General features: G+C 30.6%; 3 protein-coding genes and 4 non-coding genes across 7 annotated transcripts; 5 read left to right on the forward strand and 2 right to left on the reverse strand.

Annotated features, from left to right (window-relative positions):
- Positions 1-4,242: 4,242 nt before the first annotated feature.
- On the forward strand, positions 4,243-4,741 carry LOC101246976 (arabinogalactan protein 14). Its single transcript, XM_004249102.5, has one exon. It carries the CDS (start codon positions 4,325-4,327, stop codon positions 4,505-4,507), a length of 183 nt encoding a protein of 60 aa, XP_004249150.1. The 5' UTR covers positions 4,243-4,324; the 3' UTR covers positions 4,508-4,741.
- A 2,315-nt stretch (positions 4,742-7,056) lies between these two features.
- Positions 7,057-7,174, forward strand: LOC112940232 (small nucleolar RNA U19). Its single transcript, XR_003244197.1, has one exon. It is a non-coding gene; the product is annotated as a small nucleolar RNA U19 (small nucleolar RNA).
- A 436-nt stretch (positions 7,175-7,610) lies between these two features.
- On the forward strand, positions 7,611-7,690 carry LOC112940213 (small nucleolar RNA SNORD36). Its single transcript, XR_003244178.1, has one exon. It is a non-coding gene; the product is annotated as a small nucleolar RNA SNORD36 (small nucleolar RNA).
- Positions 7,691-7,855: 165 nt separating this feature from the next.
- LOC112940214 (small nucleolar RNA SNORD36) lies at positions 7,856-7,936 on the forward strand. The gene has a single exon (XR_003244179.1). It is a non-coding gene; the product is annotated as a small nucleolar RNA SNORD36 (small nucleolar RNA).
- Positions 7,937-8,466: 530 nt separating this feature from the next.
- On the reverse strand, positions 8,467-10,472 carry LOC101247272 (uncharacterized). The gene is made up of 2 exons (XM_004249103.5): positions 9,554-10,472; positions 8,467-8,829 (listed from the first exon to the last, which is right to left on the reverse strand). The coding sequence occupies exons 1-2, from the start codon at positions 10,181-10,183 to the stop codon at positions 8,713-8,715; spliced, it is 747 nt and encodes a 248-aa protein (XP_004249151.1). The 5' UTR covers positions 10,184-10,472; the 3' UTR covers positions 8,467-8,712.
- A 2,108-nt stretch (positions 10,473-12,580) lies between these two features.
- Positions 12,581-16,109, reverse strand: LOC101247768 (jacalin-related lectin 3). The gene is made up of 7 exons (NM_001324538.1): positions 16,054-16,109; positions 15,592-15,804; positions 14,911-15,408; positions 14,596-14,841; positions 14,024-14,500; positions 13,483-13,704; positions 12,581-13,138 (listed from the first exon to the last, which is right to left on the reverse strand). The coding sequence occupies exons 1-7, from the start codon at positions 16,054-16,056 to the stop codon at positions 12,842-12,844; spliced, it is 1,956 nt and encodes a 651-aa protein (NP_001311467.1). The 5' UTR covers positions 16,057-16,109; the 3' UTR covers positions 12,581-12,841.
- A 1,146-nt stretch (positions 16,110-17,255) lies between these two features.
- Positions 17,256-17,327, forward strand: TRNAM-CAU (transfer RNA methionine (anticodon CAU)). The gene has a single exon. It is a non-coding gene; the product is annotated as a tRNA-Met (tRNA).
- Positions 17,328-17,564: the final 237 nt, after the last annotated feature.

The following is a 17,564-nucleotide window of genomic DNA, read 5'->3' on the forward strand; positions in this document are numbered from 1 at the left end:
AAATTCATCAAATCATAACGACCTAAAAGTGAATAAATATAACAAGATATACTCTATTCATTTCACTTGTATAAAAAAAAACAAGAAATTTAAATATTACTAATTTCACATTTTTTTAATCCTTTTCTAAAAGAGAAATAAATACAATAAAGTAATGACATTTATCTTTTTTCCTTTTTAAAACCCACAATTTTAATTTAAGGAGAAAAAAATAATAATTACTATTTCTAGCCTTTCTTGTTTTTTTATTTTTTTCCTAATGACATGAACAAATTTTTCTTTAAAATTTTGTTTTTTTCTCCCTTTTCTCCCTCTTTCCTATCCCTAAGCAAATTCCCAAACAAACCAAAACAAGAAAAAAAACACTAACATAAGAAACATCTTCATATCAATCCATTGAAACCTACAAATTTTGCAAAAAAATTCAGCATAACAAGTGAATAATCAAGAAAAAAAGTCAATTTTTTAAAGAAAAAATGGTGTTCAGTAGTCCAATAATTGTTGGTGTGGCTAATGTATCTGCAGATTTGTGTCAATACATAGCTTGTAATCCAGAAAGACTCAGCAGTGATGAAGTCCTTTATCTTCTTTTTTGTTTTCCATGTCAACAATTTAGGAGATTTGCTCTTTGTTTATGGACTTTTTTTTGCTTCCCTTTACCAAACCCTTATCTATCTTTTCCCTCTTTTTCATCATCATCATCTTCTTTGTCTTCAGATTCTGATTTGGATCTTGAAGATTCTCACTCACATGCCTATTGATGCCTAGTTTGTAGTCAAAGTTATAGAGTAGTTTCAATCTTTGTGTATTTTTCCTGTTCAGAACAAAAATATGTAATTTGGATGGTTTGATTGTTTAATTTTATTGTAGTTCTTGGTTGATTGTAATGGGAAAAAGGCTTTTAGGATGATTTTGGTGTTTTTATTTGTATAAAGATTGCGACTTTGGATCTTTTTGTGAATGCCCACTTGCCAAGTTTCAATTTTTTTGATTCAGATTGATGGTTTGGTTGTGGTTCTTCATTGGTTATATGGGGAAAAAGGCCTTTAGGCTGATTTTGGTAGCTATAATTGGTTAAAGATTGCAACTTTGGATCTTTTTGTGAATGCCCACATGCCAAGTTTCAGTTTTTTTTATTCAGATTGATGGTTTGGTTGTTATTTTGTTGTAGTTCTTCATTGGTTATATTGGGGGAAAGGCCTTTAGGCAGATTTTGGTATCTTTAATTGGTTAAAGATTTGAACTTTGGATCTTTTTTTGAATGCCCTCATACCAAGTTTCAATTCTTTGTTCAGGTTGATTTGGATCTTGAAGATTCTTATTAACATGCCAACTAATAGTTCTAAGTTTGTTTTGGTTACCAATAAAAAATAAGAACTTTGTGATTTGATTGTTAGTTTGTTGCAGTTCTTCATTGATTATACGAAAAAAAAAACCTTAAGGCTGATTTTGGTAGCTTTAATTGGTTAAAGATTACAATTTTGGATCTTTTTGTGAATACTCATATGCCAAGTATCAATTTTTGTTCTTCTTGGTCCTCAGATTCTGATTTGGATCTTGAAGATTGACAGCCACATGCCAATTGATGCCTAATAGTAATATTTTTCATTTTCCTATCAACAAATACTTTGATAGTCTGATTGTTATCTGCTGTGTTTATACTTTCCTTGAACCGAGGGTCTATCAATAACAACCTCTACATCAACAAAGTAGGGGTAAGATTTACGTACGCACTTTTCTTTCCAGACCCCACTTGTGGGATTACAATGGGTATGTTGTAGATGATAGTCTGATTTGTTATTTTGCTGTAGTTTAAGCTTTTCCAGGTTGATTACTATATACATATAGCAATTGGTTAAACATTTTATTGGTTGGTGGATTTGAGGATTGTGTTGTTGCTTTTGCTGCATGAGTTCTGGTTGTTATAATCCTTTGGGAATCAATAACAATAGTTTAAATGTGGAAACACTGAAAACAATATATTTGGCTGGATTACCTCTTCTATACTGTGATATTTGTTTAGCAATGGTGAATAAATTGGTGGTTGTTGGATTCTTTAAAAATGTTGATTGATGTGTGTCGTAGTCCCCTTCAAAAACAAGGCATATTTGGAGAATCTAACATGGTGCGGCGATATTTTAGGAGAGTTTGAACAAAATGAATTTTGAGTCATCTTGTTAGGAATTATTCTTATGTCAATTTTGTCATTTTCAAGGACCACTGTGATTGATAGTTATATTCTTGAGATTATTCCTTCAATTTTCCACTCAAGCACATAGTTGAGGTATTCAAGGTATATAATTGTCTTTGTTATCTATAAACATGCTTTAAATGAAATTTGTATTCATAAAGATAACCCCCCTTCTCTAGTAGTTTCCTTATTGCATCTTCTTTATTTTTAAGTGTTGTTAACGTTATGTTGCTTGAATTTTCCAAAAATGACGTCGGGTATATATCAGATTCTTTAAAAATAATGATTATTTGAGGATTCTATATGACATTATATTTAGAGAATCTGAACAATATCGGAAACCAGCTTCACATATTTGGTTCTTTAGTTCTTATCCATCTTTATTAGAACTTTGACATTAAGCAGTGTCATATCAATTCAGATTGCTGCTATAGTTTGTCTGCATCTCTCTCTTTTGTTGTAATTTTGATTGCCCGGACTCTAAAAAGATGTCACATGCGTGTTGGATCCTTCAATGTAACACTTTTTTGGAGGATTCGATATAGGTGCAAGAGTCCGAGCAATACTTAGTAATCTTTAAGTTGCCAAATCTCTTGATAAATCTGCAAATTTGTTTTACAATACTTGACACCAGCAGTACACATTTCATTAATTCTCCACTGCTTTTCATATTTCAATGCTTGTTTCTTCTTGGTTGCATTTCTGAGAGAGCATATTACATAAATAAATACTTCAAATTAGACTTCAACTGGTAACATATACTTCAATTTTAAGTATGCATATTTAAATATCTCAACTCGTTTTTATTGTGTTACAAAATGATTATGTGCTTTCAAAATTTATGTGTCACATGAGCGGCGTAAGATTTAATATTATTATTAAGTGTCCATGTAGAAAATAAAAAGAATATACCAAATAATAAAGTGAACCTCCCCTAGCCTTTTGGCCATAATTTGCAAAGACGCGCCCTTGACAGCAAAGAAAATGATCCAAACAGCTCAATACACCTCTCCTCCACCCAATTACTCCAATATTTTAATTCACAAAATTTAAACTTTTAAATTTTACACTCTGAGATATAATTTTAGTATTTTTATTTTTAATTTGATATTTGATGTTTATAATAGAATTCGATTAAATTTAAGTTTATATTCAGAATTGTTATATTGAGGGATAAATCAACTCCACTGAGACTTTTAATTAAATGAAAAGTTATTGCGACTTTATCACAACTCATATGGTGAGAAATTAAAGTATAATATTCAAAATACTAAAAGTTATATCATAAATTTGAAAACATTTCGTCTTTTTACCTTTTATTGTATGATTTTGTAGCCATAAAAATAAAAACCATATGTTTAATTTCTTTATAATTACTACTCCATAAATAAATATCAAGTGAACCCCACAAATGAGCCAATATATCGTTGGCTACAGCTGTATGACATACCAAACACAATTAGCCACCCTGTCAGCTAACGGGCAGCTTCCCGGGCAGCATATAAACCTCAAATTTCAAAATAATTAATAATTCCTTCGTTTCAAAAAGAATTATCTCTTTTTTTTTATTCTATTTTAAAAAGAATGATTTTTTTTTTCTGGTAACAACTTTTCACGTGACATGTTTAGGGCCACAAGATTAAAGGATAATTTTTTATATTTGACATAACTTTAATTTAGCACCACATGATCAAAAGTCTTTTTTATTTTCTTAAACTCTGTGTTAAATCAAAGTAGATCATTCTTTGTGAAACGGAGGGAGTACTTCAAAATAATTTACCCATTTGATATATTTGGTTAATTGTTTAAAAATAATTATGGTAATTAGATAAAGAAAAAATATATATACTGCTAGATATAAATATACAAATTTTATATATAATGTTTGAAATATGTAAAAGATAATATTTTTTAATTATTATTCTGATGTCATATGAAAAAATTTAAATTTTTTTGAGGCATATAATGTAGTTAGACTAACGGTCTCTTCGGGCAGCACTGCCCGTAATATTATACACACATCATTTTGTCTATAAATTTTTGCTTTTTTTCTTTCTTTCAACAATTTAATCGTGAATTGTGCTATTTTTTCTCTCAAAAAATAGTTTAATTTTTTTTTCAAATTTTGAACCAATGGAGGCAATGAAGATGAATGTTTTGTTGATGGTTGTGATGGTCGTGGTGATGGTCTTGTCCGAAATTCAAAATGTAGTTGCAGCGGATGCACCTGCTCCTGCCCCAGCCTCGGATGCTACCCTATTCGTACCAACCATATTCGCCTCTCTTGTAGCTCTTGCATTTGGAATTTTCTTCTGATTGAGCTAGCTTATGTGAACGTCGACTAATAAAGTGTAGTACTTTATTGAGTCAAGACTATATGTGATTTATTTATTTTTGGTTATTTCATCTCAGTGTGTTAGATCATTGAGATGAGGAGTTTGAGGTCCATTTGATTGTATTATTATATATATATATTTTTATATTTCATTGGAATATTATCACTTTGGACATATACTTATGAATTTATAATATGTGATTTTTATTTTTTAATTTCTCTTTTTCCATCAAACAAAAGCAATATTGAAATTTCGTGGACTAAATTAGTTTTTTTAACACTAATATTAGTTATTTATATAGCAACAGCACTATATATTAACAAAAGAAAGAGAAGATGATTCAAATTCTAAGGCTTTTTGTGAGCTCAAAAGATAATTATATTATACATATAAATATATCACAAGAAGCACAATAATTATTGATCAGAAAAGGGAAACGAATAATTTGTGATTAAAAAAAAAATTAAAATACATACAGAAGTTTTTCTACATTGTGCTTACAAATTTAATATTTCTTTTTTTAAAAAAAATAAAATAAAGGGACTATTATTGGGAATCAATTTGGATATTGCATTCTTCTCCACCTCACATTTTGTCAGTGTAAATTGTTCGAAAGCATGTGGGATTGCCTCTTTTTTTCTTTATCTATTTAGTTTTGGTTAGGGACTTTTTTTAAAAAAATCAATCTTTACCCTAAAAAAGAAAAAAAATACTGCATTAAGCTTAATCTTTTTAAATTTCACTTGTCAAAATATATCGAAGTGTTATTATTATTGTATTGTAGGCGTTGAAGGGTGGAAAAGAGATAGCAAAGTTGAAATTTATTTTTCAATAATAATAATATATTCTAATTTTATTAAATATGAGAATTAAAAAAATCATATCAAACACGCCTACATAATTAAAAAGTCAAATACATAGATATCCGATTTCGAAATAGGTATTCAAGCGATGTTCATAGTGCAAACACACCCTCAAGTCCATACTCATTTCACATGCGGTGTTTGAAATTTTGTATGTCTAACATTTCAATCTTTTTGGCTAAAGTTCATATAATTTTACATGGATTTCATCCATATATGACTAAAGTTCAATCATTTTACGTGAACTTCAATTATAGGTAACTTTTAAATATTTTTATGCTTGAGCTTACATTTTTATCGAGCCTAACTTCAAACATCAACATATCTAAACTAGTCTAAATATAAACAAACTTGCAAAAGTTTATAAAAAAAACTAAGTTCCTAATTACATTAATTCCTTAAAAGTAACACAAATAGGATATATAATATATAGTCTCTGATATATTATAACATAAGTCGTATACAATATGTACCTCAGATACATTAAAAACTAGCTCGGATACATAATATGTAGTTCATATGCATTAAAAATTAGCTCGGATGCATTATAAAATAAACCAGATACATAATATGTAGTTTGGATACATTAAATGAATAAGAAGTTTTAGAAGGGAAACTTACGTATTAAAAAGATATTTACCATTTATAGCAATAACATTTTCTTTTTCACTTGATCACTTTTAATACATTATAATACAGTTTTAATACATATTACAAAGAACAATTTATTATTCACATATAATGCAAATTTTATTGATGGATAATACATTTGTCACACATTCTAATATACTTGTAATATAATTTGGCAATTTCTTACCAAACAAAAATAATAGATTTTTAAAAAACAATTATAATACATATACATTGCATACATAATTTACTTTTATTGAAAAGGAAAAATTGTATGAAATAGCAAACTATTAATTAAAATTGAATGTTATAGCCCATTTCTTTGCCATCTGATTCGGCATACAATTAATCATTTTATAAATTCTGATACAAAATATATAAACTGTGTTTGTGTTTGTATAAAATTAGATAAAAGTGTATATATAAATGTAAATACATATATTTTCGTCGTATACACTTATAATTATACAAAAATAGATCTTACTATACCAATTACAATGTATAAATAAATTTATACGAAACTGAACAATTTGTATAAAATTAGATGTTTCTAGCGAATAATACAAATTAAAAGTTCCATCGCAAACATTAAATTTGCTATTGAACGCAATTATGCAAACTATAGCTATAATATACAAATACGATTTTTATATTTGTTACATGTGAAAGTTACTCTATTAAAAATAAGAAAAACATAAAACGTATATTTCTCTAATATTTCCAAAAATGTTTACATGTTAAATAGTGATGTCCAAATATGCACTAACATATCCATCTTTTCATATTCCTCTATTGGGCTCAGAATTCAGTCCATGTAGATAATATCGTTGGGCCAACCCAATTATTAGATTTTTGTCTATGAAACCCTAAAACCTCTCCATAAAATCATCATATTGTACTCATAATTCAGCAGCAACAATATCATAGTACTTTTCAGTCTTCTTCTTTTTCATATGTAATTTGTAGCAATTTATGCACTAATTATTTTTATTAATTGCCTCTTTGAGTAGCCATATGGACAAATTTTAGTTTCATATTTTGGCTTAGTTAGGAGGCTGAAACTAAATCTTTTGATGCTTTCAATTTAGGCCTTTTGAAAGAACTCTTTCTTGTTCTTCTTCATCAATTGTCCTTCAAGCATCTTTTGGACACCCCCTTCTTCAAATCTTCAAAAAAAAATTGATGGTCTTTTTATAATCCAAAAGGGTATTAGAATTTATTTTTAGTTATTAATTCTTGACTTAAAGATTCAATCTTTGGATCTTTTTAAAGGTTTATCTAATTGTTTGATAGTTTTATCTCTGTGTCTGTACCAAATTTTAATTTTTGCCTCAAGAATTCCCAAATGAGTTGTTGATAAATTCATTAGGTTCAGACAGGGGCATATAGTAATATTTTGAGAATTAAATCTTCGAGCTGAAAAGTTTCAAGATTTGTTCTTCAATGAATTAACGTTTGAGAGGTTTGAATTGTTTCTTTCCTCTCATCTGTTCCTTTTCTATAGGTTCTTTCAAACATTCAATTAATTTAAAGATTTGATCTTTATTATATTTGTTTAAGTTTACATTAATGTTTTGATTTGATTTGATGAGGCAGATGATGATTTATTATTATTTCGGCTGATTAAACTTTGATGATCCAAAATTCGAGCTTTTTAAAACTGATGCCTTTCAATTTCTATAATTCTTAAGGAACTAAGTTTTAGTTTTACTTTAATTCGATTTAATTATCGAGTATATTTTTGCCTTTATCTGGACTAAAAGCTAATTAAAGCTATATTTATATAAATATCGAGTGCGATTAAATATTTAATGACTTGATATATATATATTTTGAGGCAGATGATGAATTATTATTATTTGGACTGATCAAACTCTTGATGATCCAAAATTCGAGCTTTTTAAAACTGATGCCTCCAATTGCCTTTTATTAGCTAATCTAGTTTAGTATAATTAACTTAAAAGATAATTGAGGATTATACGTATTAATTACCACGAATTGAGTGACGTGTTCAACTTGTGTTATAACAGCATTATTATATTCCTAATTAATTTATTTTGTGGTATTACATCATATCTTAGTGTTTTGAATCTCACAGTTAATTTCTAAAGTTTTAAGTTACATAAGTTGTTGCTTATAAACATTGAATATAATTAAATATTAAAGTGACTTGGGGGAGCTTTGATCAAGCTAAATTATTTTCCTACAATAATTTAATAGGTAGGTCACAAGTCACTATTCAAATAAATATCATTTTTTATACTGAATTTGTTTGATTAGTTCAATCAGTACCTTTCTTTACTTATACTAAATTACTAATAAAAACAAAATATCTACCCAACTTGTTTGAAACATCTTAAATTAAACTAGTTTATCCTTAATATTGGTTTTCTCAGTATCCATATGCAAAGTGCAAAAAAAAACACACATGAAATTCACCACAAAATTTAACAACTCATGGAATAATATTGCATTTATCTTAACCATACACCATTTTTTTTTTCATAATAGAAGACTTCACTAAAAGCTCTGTAGAATCTTGGAATTATATATCTACAACATGATAATAAAAATCCTATATTTATGTACTATAGTCTGATAGCACAAAGTTAACCAACACTTATTCTTCAGATAGATACCGTCGTTGCTTCTTCTCTGAAAAAAAGAAGTTTACGATCCGTGGACCGAACATTTAAAGAGCATCATAGTAGCCTCCAACAGTAATTTGTGCTCTTGTAACTGGAACTCCTCTCACTGCTGAAATTGCTTCATTCAATCTTGTTGCATGTTGAACTACACGCTTGATCCTCTGTATTAATCCCAAAAAAAAAAAATCGACAACAATAACATACCTAGTACTGGAACATATCATTATAATATGATAATAACACCTGATTAGCAAAAGAAATCAATACTTTCCTCTTGGGGATCGTGAGAGTAGAGAACTTGTTTTTTTATCTACCAAATATTAGTTTTAAAAAAGAAGTAAAAGAGTAAGGAAATGATAAAAAAGTTTAGACCTGATTCTCTTTTATAGATCGATCACAAATAGAATGCAAAATCGTATTTGTGAGTGGTTTTTCAAAGGTGAGGGTTGGGGTTAGGAGATGTGTGGAAGCTCATTCCTTACCTAAATCTTTCTTAAGCAAAATCGTATTTGTGAGTGATTTTTCGAGGCGAGGGTTGGGGTTAGGAGATGTGTGGAAGCCCATTCCTAACCTAAATCCTTCTTCGAGATCAAGGTTAAGATAAGTAGACTATTAGATTGAGTCTAAAGTCTATCAAACATATTATGGTTCTCGATAGAATAAAATTCAATCAAATCAATCGAGAATCTCATCCTATGCTAGGTGGACTAACTAAATAGAATAAAAGGTTTGATTCCTATCATAGTCGGAGGTCTAAAATTCAAGTCTATCAAGACATCTATTTAGGTTCAGGACCTCTGTTTACTCTAAAACAACTTTAAGACACGCGAACTTATCTAAAAGCTTAAACGATTAGAAAATATTTACTTGAAAAATATGTCAAACCTTGTCATCAGTAAAGATTTGGAACCTAATCTTCTGATTCTGCTTATGTTTTTGGTGATTCCCAATGAATATGATGCAAATAGTAGCAGCAGCAGCAACACCAAAAGAACAAATAGCACCAATACCATTTAAACTCTTGTTCAACAAGTTCAATCCGCTATTACCATTTTCTTCAATTATCTCATCTTTTTCAACCTCAAAATCCTCTGTTTTCTCCTCAAATTGTGACAAAAGACTCTTGTTAATAGACTTTGGTGAGTCAATTTTCATGTTGTCAAATTCATTTTCCTTCATTTTCTTGAAAAAAACTTGTGAGAATTGATCATGATGCTCACCAAAGTTTGGAACTTTAAGCTCAAGAGGGACTTTTGTAATCATGGCTTCTATGGGAATAACAACCTTTTCTTGATCATTTGAGGTTTCTTGAGAATTTGGATCCAAAGGGACTAATTGATGTGTTGTGTCAACAAATTGAGATGATTTTGGAGATGGACAAATGAAATAATTCATGTTGAATTCATTCTTAGAATTATCAGATGAATATTTTCTTGAAAATATCATTTTTCCATCATCATCATGGATTTGAAGGAATCCATCATCAGGAAGAATCTCCCACTCTTCAAGATCCATTTTTTAAGAAAAATAAAAAATAAATCTAAGGAAGAAAAGGGGCTAGAAGAGTGAGGTGATATAGTTTTGAGATTTTGATTTTTTATTGATGCTGAATTATTGGAGTAATAATAAAAAGGTGGGGGTGGGGGTGACTTTCATAAAGTGGAATTGTATGCAATAAGACACACAATTTGGGAAATGTCTTTCTAGCTCTTTGGGGAAGTGAGATATTTTTTCCCCCTTGTCTTTACTCGTGTAGTATTTTTTGCCATTAATTCGGATTCATGTTTTATAATAATAATGTTATAATTTTAAATAAATTTGAGATTTTCTATATAAATTTTTACATCTCATTATATTAATTTATGGAGATTAGTTATGAACGAACAAGTTTTATATTGATTGTTATTCTATTATAATTCTTCTTTCTTTATTTATATTTGAGACCAGCAATATGACCAAGCTCATATAAGTGAAATCAATTATACTTATTAAAATTTTAAGATATTTGAATAAGAATAAAAGAATCTTATTCATTCGATCGTACTGATTATAATAAAAATGATTATTAGCGCAATTAAATCTTAACTGTCGTTAAATATATATATTTTTAGTGACAATTGACACTCTTTGTATACGTCTCTAAAGTCATTAGTGATATTAATACTTAATCAATATCAATAAAAAAATTTAATACTCTTTATTAATGTTAATATTTAATATCGTTAAATATTATAGGTTATCGAAATAATGAAATCGTATATAGGTGGAAGCTTATAAGCCAGACGTGTGACAAATACAGTGATGGTCCAGAAGGACCCATGTAGAAGGAATCCTCTTTTGTTTGGCTACTGGATATTTCTTTGGATTATTAATTGAATATTTATTTAGTATATTTATTTGATAACTTTGAATAGTTTATTGTCACTTTGGATAAAAGAAAAATACTTCTCAAATTCCTTCCATTTGATCCATTCTGATGTATACTTATTGAGTAAAAAAAAGAAGTGTCAGCCAAAAAAAAAAAAAAGAATTCACTTAAAGAATTTTTTTGTTTCATATAGAAAACTTGAAGAGATATTTTAAAATTGTACTCTCTTTTTTTCTTTTAATGATGAAAATTAAGAAAAAGTATAGATTGCTTGTTGGAGTTCCCTTTGAATGAGCATTGATCACGACATCTTCCCTCACTATCACCACTTCCACAGGGAGTTAATTTTTGATATTTCGTAGATTTGATTAATTTAAATTTATATTAAAAAAATTTATTTTAAGATGAAATGTTCTTTATCAGAATAATTTTATATTCCGAAACAAATTTAGGATATCTAATTTGAAATAAAAAAGTGTTTTATTATTTCACCTCCGTTGACACCACTATAGGGAGTTTTATTGAAAAATAACGAGGATTTGAAAAATGAAACTTAGTGCCTTTACAATATAATTTTTTTTAGCGTTTTTACTATCAGGGGCAGACCTACGTTGGATTTAGGAGATTCATTCGAATCCACTCGGTAAAAAAATTACACGATATATATAAGATAAATTTTTTATATTTCATAAATATATATATATTATGAACTCCTTTAATAATAAAGAAAAATTGATGGTATAAGTTTCCAAATTGAATGTCACATTATCAATTCAATTCTCCAATTTTTTTTCATTTTTCTTTTTGATAATTTTTCAATTCTGTTTTCAAATTTTTTAAAAAGAATTTGAAAAAACATGTTAAAAGTGTTGCTTTAACCCCAGAAGAATTAAAACATTCAATTTTTAAAGACTTATTTATAGTTTAAACTTTTATTTTTCGAACCCTAAACGGAAATTGTAAGTCCGTCGTTTTGTTATTATATAATAATATAAATGTCGCATAAAACACAAATATATTAAATCAAAACAAATTGAAATATATTTTTAGTTCCAATGGAAATGGAAGGGCAAAAAAAAGAAAGTATGCACATTTAATGCCATTAAATTCAAAATGAAGTAGCTAGAGATCTTCTTTTGTCACCATACAAAAAGCCATCAAAGAGTTCCAAAGAGAAATAAAAATTGACGTATATTTTAACATTTTAGTACTTGTAAAATAAAAATTATGAAATGGGAAATGAATAGGTAGTTAAGGGTAGGCAACTAATAAACGTGGACCAAAAGGAAAAGAAAGAAACATCATTTAAAGCATGGACGTTTGTCATTGATATAGATAGTTACCAATTCATTTATGATATATAGAAAATAATCTCTTGCGTTCACTCGTTATTTAAATAAAAAAATTAATTTATTGCGTAAATTTATAACTATAATAAAAAAAAATCTTGTTTGTGCCTTTGGGTGCAAGGTGAATTTGCAAACTACTAAATTACTCTTCCCCCCTCCATGTTCAAGTTCAAATCATATGTGAAAACCTTTCTATCAAAATCCAAATATTATTACAAAAATACTTTATTTATTCACTCACAAACATACAATTAATAAGATGTTTCATAGGACATTTCCACCTAAGTTGGTCATACTCTTTAAAAAGTATCGTCATATTTGTATCTGATCCTTCAAAAATACATACCTTTTGAAGGATTCGATACACATTCGATAACATTTTTAAAGAGACTGAAACGACATAGACTTTTAATTTTGACTTTTCTTTATTCAAGAACATGAAATAAGTATCAAACTTTAGTGGAACATTTTCATTAGAGGATTCTTGGAAGTTCTTTGATTGCCTAACCAATGTTGCATATGCACTCCAATTGCATCCACATACACTCCACACCTACCATGAAATCCCACAACTTTTCCTTCTGTTGTTGATGATGTGAAATATGTTCCTAATTCCTCTCCAAAAGGCCCAAATTTCCTTCTAGTTGTGTGGAAAGTTAATGATTTTATCACTTTCAATCCCATATCCTTACTTATAGGACCATAAAATCCAGTAATACATGTTAAAACTTCATGAGGAAACTCTAATTTTACCTGCAAAAAAAATTGCTACACTTTGTTATTGTCATTCACAGTTAAAATAATGAATGGTTAAAAACACATAAAATATATTGAATTTTTGAGTTTCATACCTGAACTATCACCAACATTTTATGAAAAAACACAGTTCACTTTTCCTACTTGAACGGTGAAGATATTCCAGGTAGGAAAAGTGAACAAATGATAGTTGAGGTGTGTTTTGATGTATTGTTGGCCGTTCAGGTATGAAACTCACGCGCCTGATGGTTCAGGCATGGAAACTCAAAGAACTTGAATGTATTAGGTGTGTTTTTGACGGTTAACTCTCGTTAAACACTGAGAAGTTAGTGTTTGTGTACCTTATTTGTGAATTTGCCAACATTTGCACCATGTTTTACTGACCAAACAGACTGTCCATTTCGTTCATACTCGATTTCGATACAAGAAATGGCCTCTGATGTTTGTGTTAGGATTATCTGCTTGATCCCAGTGAAAACTCCATCATCCCATGGTTTTCCACCTTCTCCACCCCATGGACCAGGTCCATATGGTGCTGGATCTTTCACAATCTTTTGAACTCCCTGAAATTAAACAAAAAACATGAAAAAATGATCACATTAGTATTAGTTTTTTTTCATTTTCCCCCTTTTCTACGTGGGCTAGACGTGTTGTTACTCACTCCGTTCCATATTACAGTTCTCTTTCCCTTTTTCGTCTGTTCCAAAAGAAAAATGATACATTTCTGAAGTTAGGAAGTTTTTAATTTCAACATTTCAATTCTCTACTTCATGACATGCTCTTGAAGAAATGACACGATATGTTCAAGACTACAAGATTCTAAAGGCACGTTGTATCTTTAGCCACAAACGTTAGCAAATATCAGAGCATATAACTCAATACCTCATCAGTTAGTCCTTTTCTTCCAAGTTTAAATGACCATTGTGTACTATCATCAGCCTCAGTGACAGATGATGCTTTTGGTTTGGCTGGTTTTGGCGGAGCTAAAGATGGGACAATTGGTGCAACTTGTTTGTTAGATTTGAGAGGAGATGAGGAAGGTAAGGATGGGACAGATGCTGCATTTGGTTTAACCGCGTTGGGGGCTGGGGCTGGAGGTAAGCACGGGGGAACTTTTCCTTCCAACACGTGAACACCGAGTGCATCAAGAAACATCCCTCTCCTCCCATGAAAACCAACAATCATCCCGTCACTCAGTTTTGTTGAGAATTGTTGTCCTTGTTCTTCTCCATAAGGTCCATGTTTACGTTTCGTGGTATGAAAAGTTAACGAATGTATAATATTCGGTCCCATAATCATGGTTGGTCCATAGTAGCCTGTAATGTGAGTCAAAATCTCTGATGGATAATCAAATATTATCTGAAAATGGAACAAGGATAGATGTGTATTAGAAAGAGCTAAGAACAAATAAGCCTAAATTTGATTCTAGTAGATCATAACAGGACTTATAATACCTTTTCGGTTTTGAAACCTCCAGTACCACCATTTTTACTTCCCCATATTGCTTGTCCATTTTTGTCGTAGCAAGCTCTTACTGAAACGATCCCCACGTTACGTGACAAGTATACTTGCCTAATACCATCATAGATACCATCATCAAAGACATTCCCTCCACTTCCACCCCATGGACAATATGTCACAACACCCTTGACAGTTTTCGATGGGACTCTTTCGATAGGGGCAGGGGCTAGAGTTGCCACCTGAAACACATAGTATTTAGAAAAAACCATTTGATGAATAAAAATTAACTGAAATACATGTTCCCTTACCTTTTTAGTTGGTTCGATAGAGCTAGTATCGTGATCAGAACTAGAACTTTGTCTTGAAAGTACGCTTGGAGGTAATATTTTGTTGTGATCCTCCTTGTGTCTAACTGCAACAATGAGATCAAAATTTTTACCTAAACTTCCTTGTATCATTGAGTATTCATAAGTTTCCATCCCTTGGACAATGCTTTGATGGGAATGACCGATAGAATGGAGTTGCTGAGATTGAGCTACAGAATGAGTCGGCAAAGACTTGTGAATAGGCTCTATGTATACTCCAATAGCATCAAGATACCAGCCACATTTTCCATGAAAGCCAACAATTTTTCCCCTAGAGATTGGTAGAGTGAAATATGTTCCTTGCTCGACACCATATGGTCCATACGTCCTTTTGTTGCTTTCAAATGTAAGTGATCGAACAAAAACTGACCCCCTTTCGTACAAGCTACCATAATATCCGTTCATAGAAATTAGAAACTCATCTGGATAGCTAAGTATTATCTGCAAGAAAAGCACCAGAAGAACATCAAATAGTCTTTAAAACAACTTTATGAAGCTCATCAATCAGGGGCGGAGCTAAGTAGGGCCAAGGGGGTTCAAACTACACTAATTATATATACATAGAAAGTTTTTGCAAAATGAATGTGCTAAGATCATGTAGTACAAGATACAAGTGATCCCAACCTTGTCTGTTTTAGCACCTCCACCACCACCATGCTTCTCGGAGATTACTGAGGTTCCATTTTTGTCGTACTCAACCTTAATCGAATCAACTCCTGTTCCGTGAGCTATTTCCAGTTTCCTTATGGTGGAATAAACTCCATCATCCCAGTGCAATCCATTTTCACCTCCCCATGGTCCGACTGAAATGGTCTGTTTTCCATGATCCTCGAAACTCTACAAAAGATGATTCACTCTCATGTTCAATCAAATCACTAATACTAATCATTCAAAGCAATCAAATAAATCAATACAATCAATCTATCAATCTTTCCATCTGTTCTAGTTTTGATAGACAGAGTTACCTGATACCTGTTGCTGGTAGGAAGTGACAGACATCATTAGTCGAGGTGCACTCAAGCTAGCCCCAACACCACAATTATCAAAAGAAAAAAAAAAGATCAAATAAGACATATACTTGCTTACCATATTGAAGGATGATAATCGAAGATGCCCGAGCAGGAGACTTAGATGATTTGGCGTTTCACATGAGAGTTATATATAAGAGTTTAGAATATATATAACGCGGAAGAAGCAAATTCTAGGTTCCACTTTGGAGAGAAAGCAATGAAAAGAAAAGAACATGATTCTCCACAGTGCACAATATTATGCTTTTGGTACTTTTGACCAAGTCCCATACACATATAGGTGTATAGAAATTCTCAAACAGTGCAAAATGTCATCGTCCAACGACAACTTTCTATGAGATTGGATAAAATAAAAGGGGGGAATCATATTCATATCATCAAGAAAAATAGTACATTTTCTGAATATGAATCTAGCCATTTTGATTATGGCATAGCATCTATAATTGATTAATTAATAAATTTACAGATGCTGAGGAAATGCTTGGCCTCTCGTCCTCGCGTTGAGTTGCACACTAGTGCAGTCCAAATTTTCCCAAGTAGAAAGAAGTTAAAAGTAGCTCACATATACCTCTCAACTTTGTGATTTAAAACAGATACACTCCTCGTTACAGAAGTAACTCACATATACCCTTACTGTTACAGAAATGACCCAAGAAAGAAATATATATATTCCAAGAAGCACCAACAGTCTGCTTTTTATATTCCATTCTTTATAACTCAACATGGTGGATGCTTCGAAAAAACGTTGCCAAGGGACGTTATATACGTGTAACTTGTTTTTTTCATGTTCAAAGACTTAATCAGTGTTATTCTGCATTCGCATATTTGAGTAATATCAACTGACTTCTTTTACATGAAATGCTCCACAGTGGGAAAAGAAGTCGAATCTTCGCCTTACTACAGATCCATCTCCTCAGGTATATTTGAAAACTTCATTTTTGAACTTATGTGTAATATCCTCATTGCTTATATACTCAACATATCTAATGTGTGTTACTATTCAAATCATTATGTATTGTAACTGATCTTTTCTATATAATGAATGCAGAGTCCGCTTTAAAATTGTTCCTCTTGCACTCACCCTCAAGTATTTGTTTCAACATGAATCACACAAGGGTATATCCAAATCTAATCTTATGGTAAAAGAGAAGATTCCATCAAAAAAAATGAACAACAACAGAGTATCTGATTCTTTCTTCTTTTTTTTTGAATAAAATAAAAAAAGCTTAGATAGCGGATCAACAGAAAGATGACAACAACATCAGAGTGGCGCAGCGGAAGCGTGGTGGGCCCATAACCCACAGGTCCCAGGATCGAAACCTGGCTCTGATATAATTTTTTTTTTAATGATTAACAACGGCCCGATCTGTCATAGACACTCGAGTGAACCTTCACAAGGTCCGGATAAAGCCTCGAGTAGTGTACCAGATATATTGTGTTGTTGTGAGTCGTGATAATAACTTTAATGTTGAAAATGACTTCTTTTTACTACAAGACTGATTGGATCTGTAATAGATACTCGAGTGACCTTCACAAGGTCCGGATAGAGCCTCGAGTAGTGTACCAGAT

This window comes from Solanum lycopersicum, chromosome 10 (assembly GCF_036512215.1).
Source record: "Solanum lycopersicum chromosome 10, SLM_r2.1".
In the NCBI taxonomy this organism is placed as follows: Eukaryota; Viridiplantae; Streptophyta; class Magnoliopsida; order Solanales; family Solanaceae; genus Solanum; species Solanum lycopersicum.

Excerpts from the sequence above, each read along its gene's own strand:
- LOC101247768 (NM_001324538.1), bottom strand. Across the intron at positions 14,842-14,910 it reads CTATCGAACCAACTAAAAAG|GTGGCAACTCTAGCCCCTGC; the intron begins GTAAGGGAACAT and ends TATGTGTTTCAG. Across the intron at positions 13,705-14,023 it reads GAAAAGGACTAACTGATGAG|GGAGTTCAAAAGATTGTGAA; the intron begins GTATTGAGTTAT and ends GTTTAATTTCAG.
- LOC101247272 (XM_004249103.5), bottom strand. The coding sequence starts at position 10,183 with ATGGATCTTGAAGAGTGGGAGATTCTTCCTGATGATGGATTCCTTCAA. Across the intron at positions 8,830-9,553 it reads AAATCTTTACTGATGACAAG|AGGATCAAGCGTGTAGTTCA; the intron begins GTTTGACATATT and ends GGATTAATACAG.
- LOC101246976 (XM_004249102.5), top strand. The coding sequence starts at position 4,325 with ATGGAGGCAATGAAGATGAATGTTTTGTTGATGGTTGTGATGGTCGTG.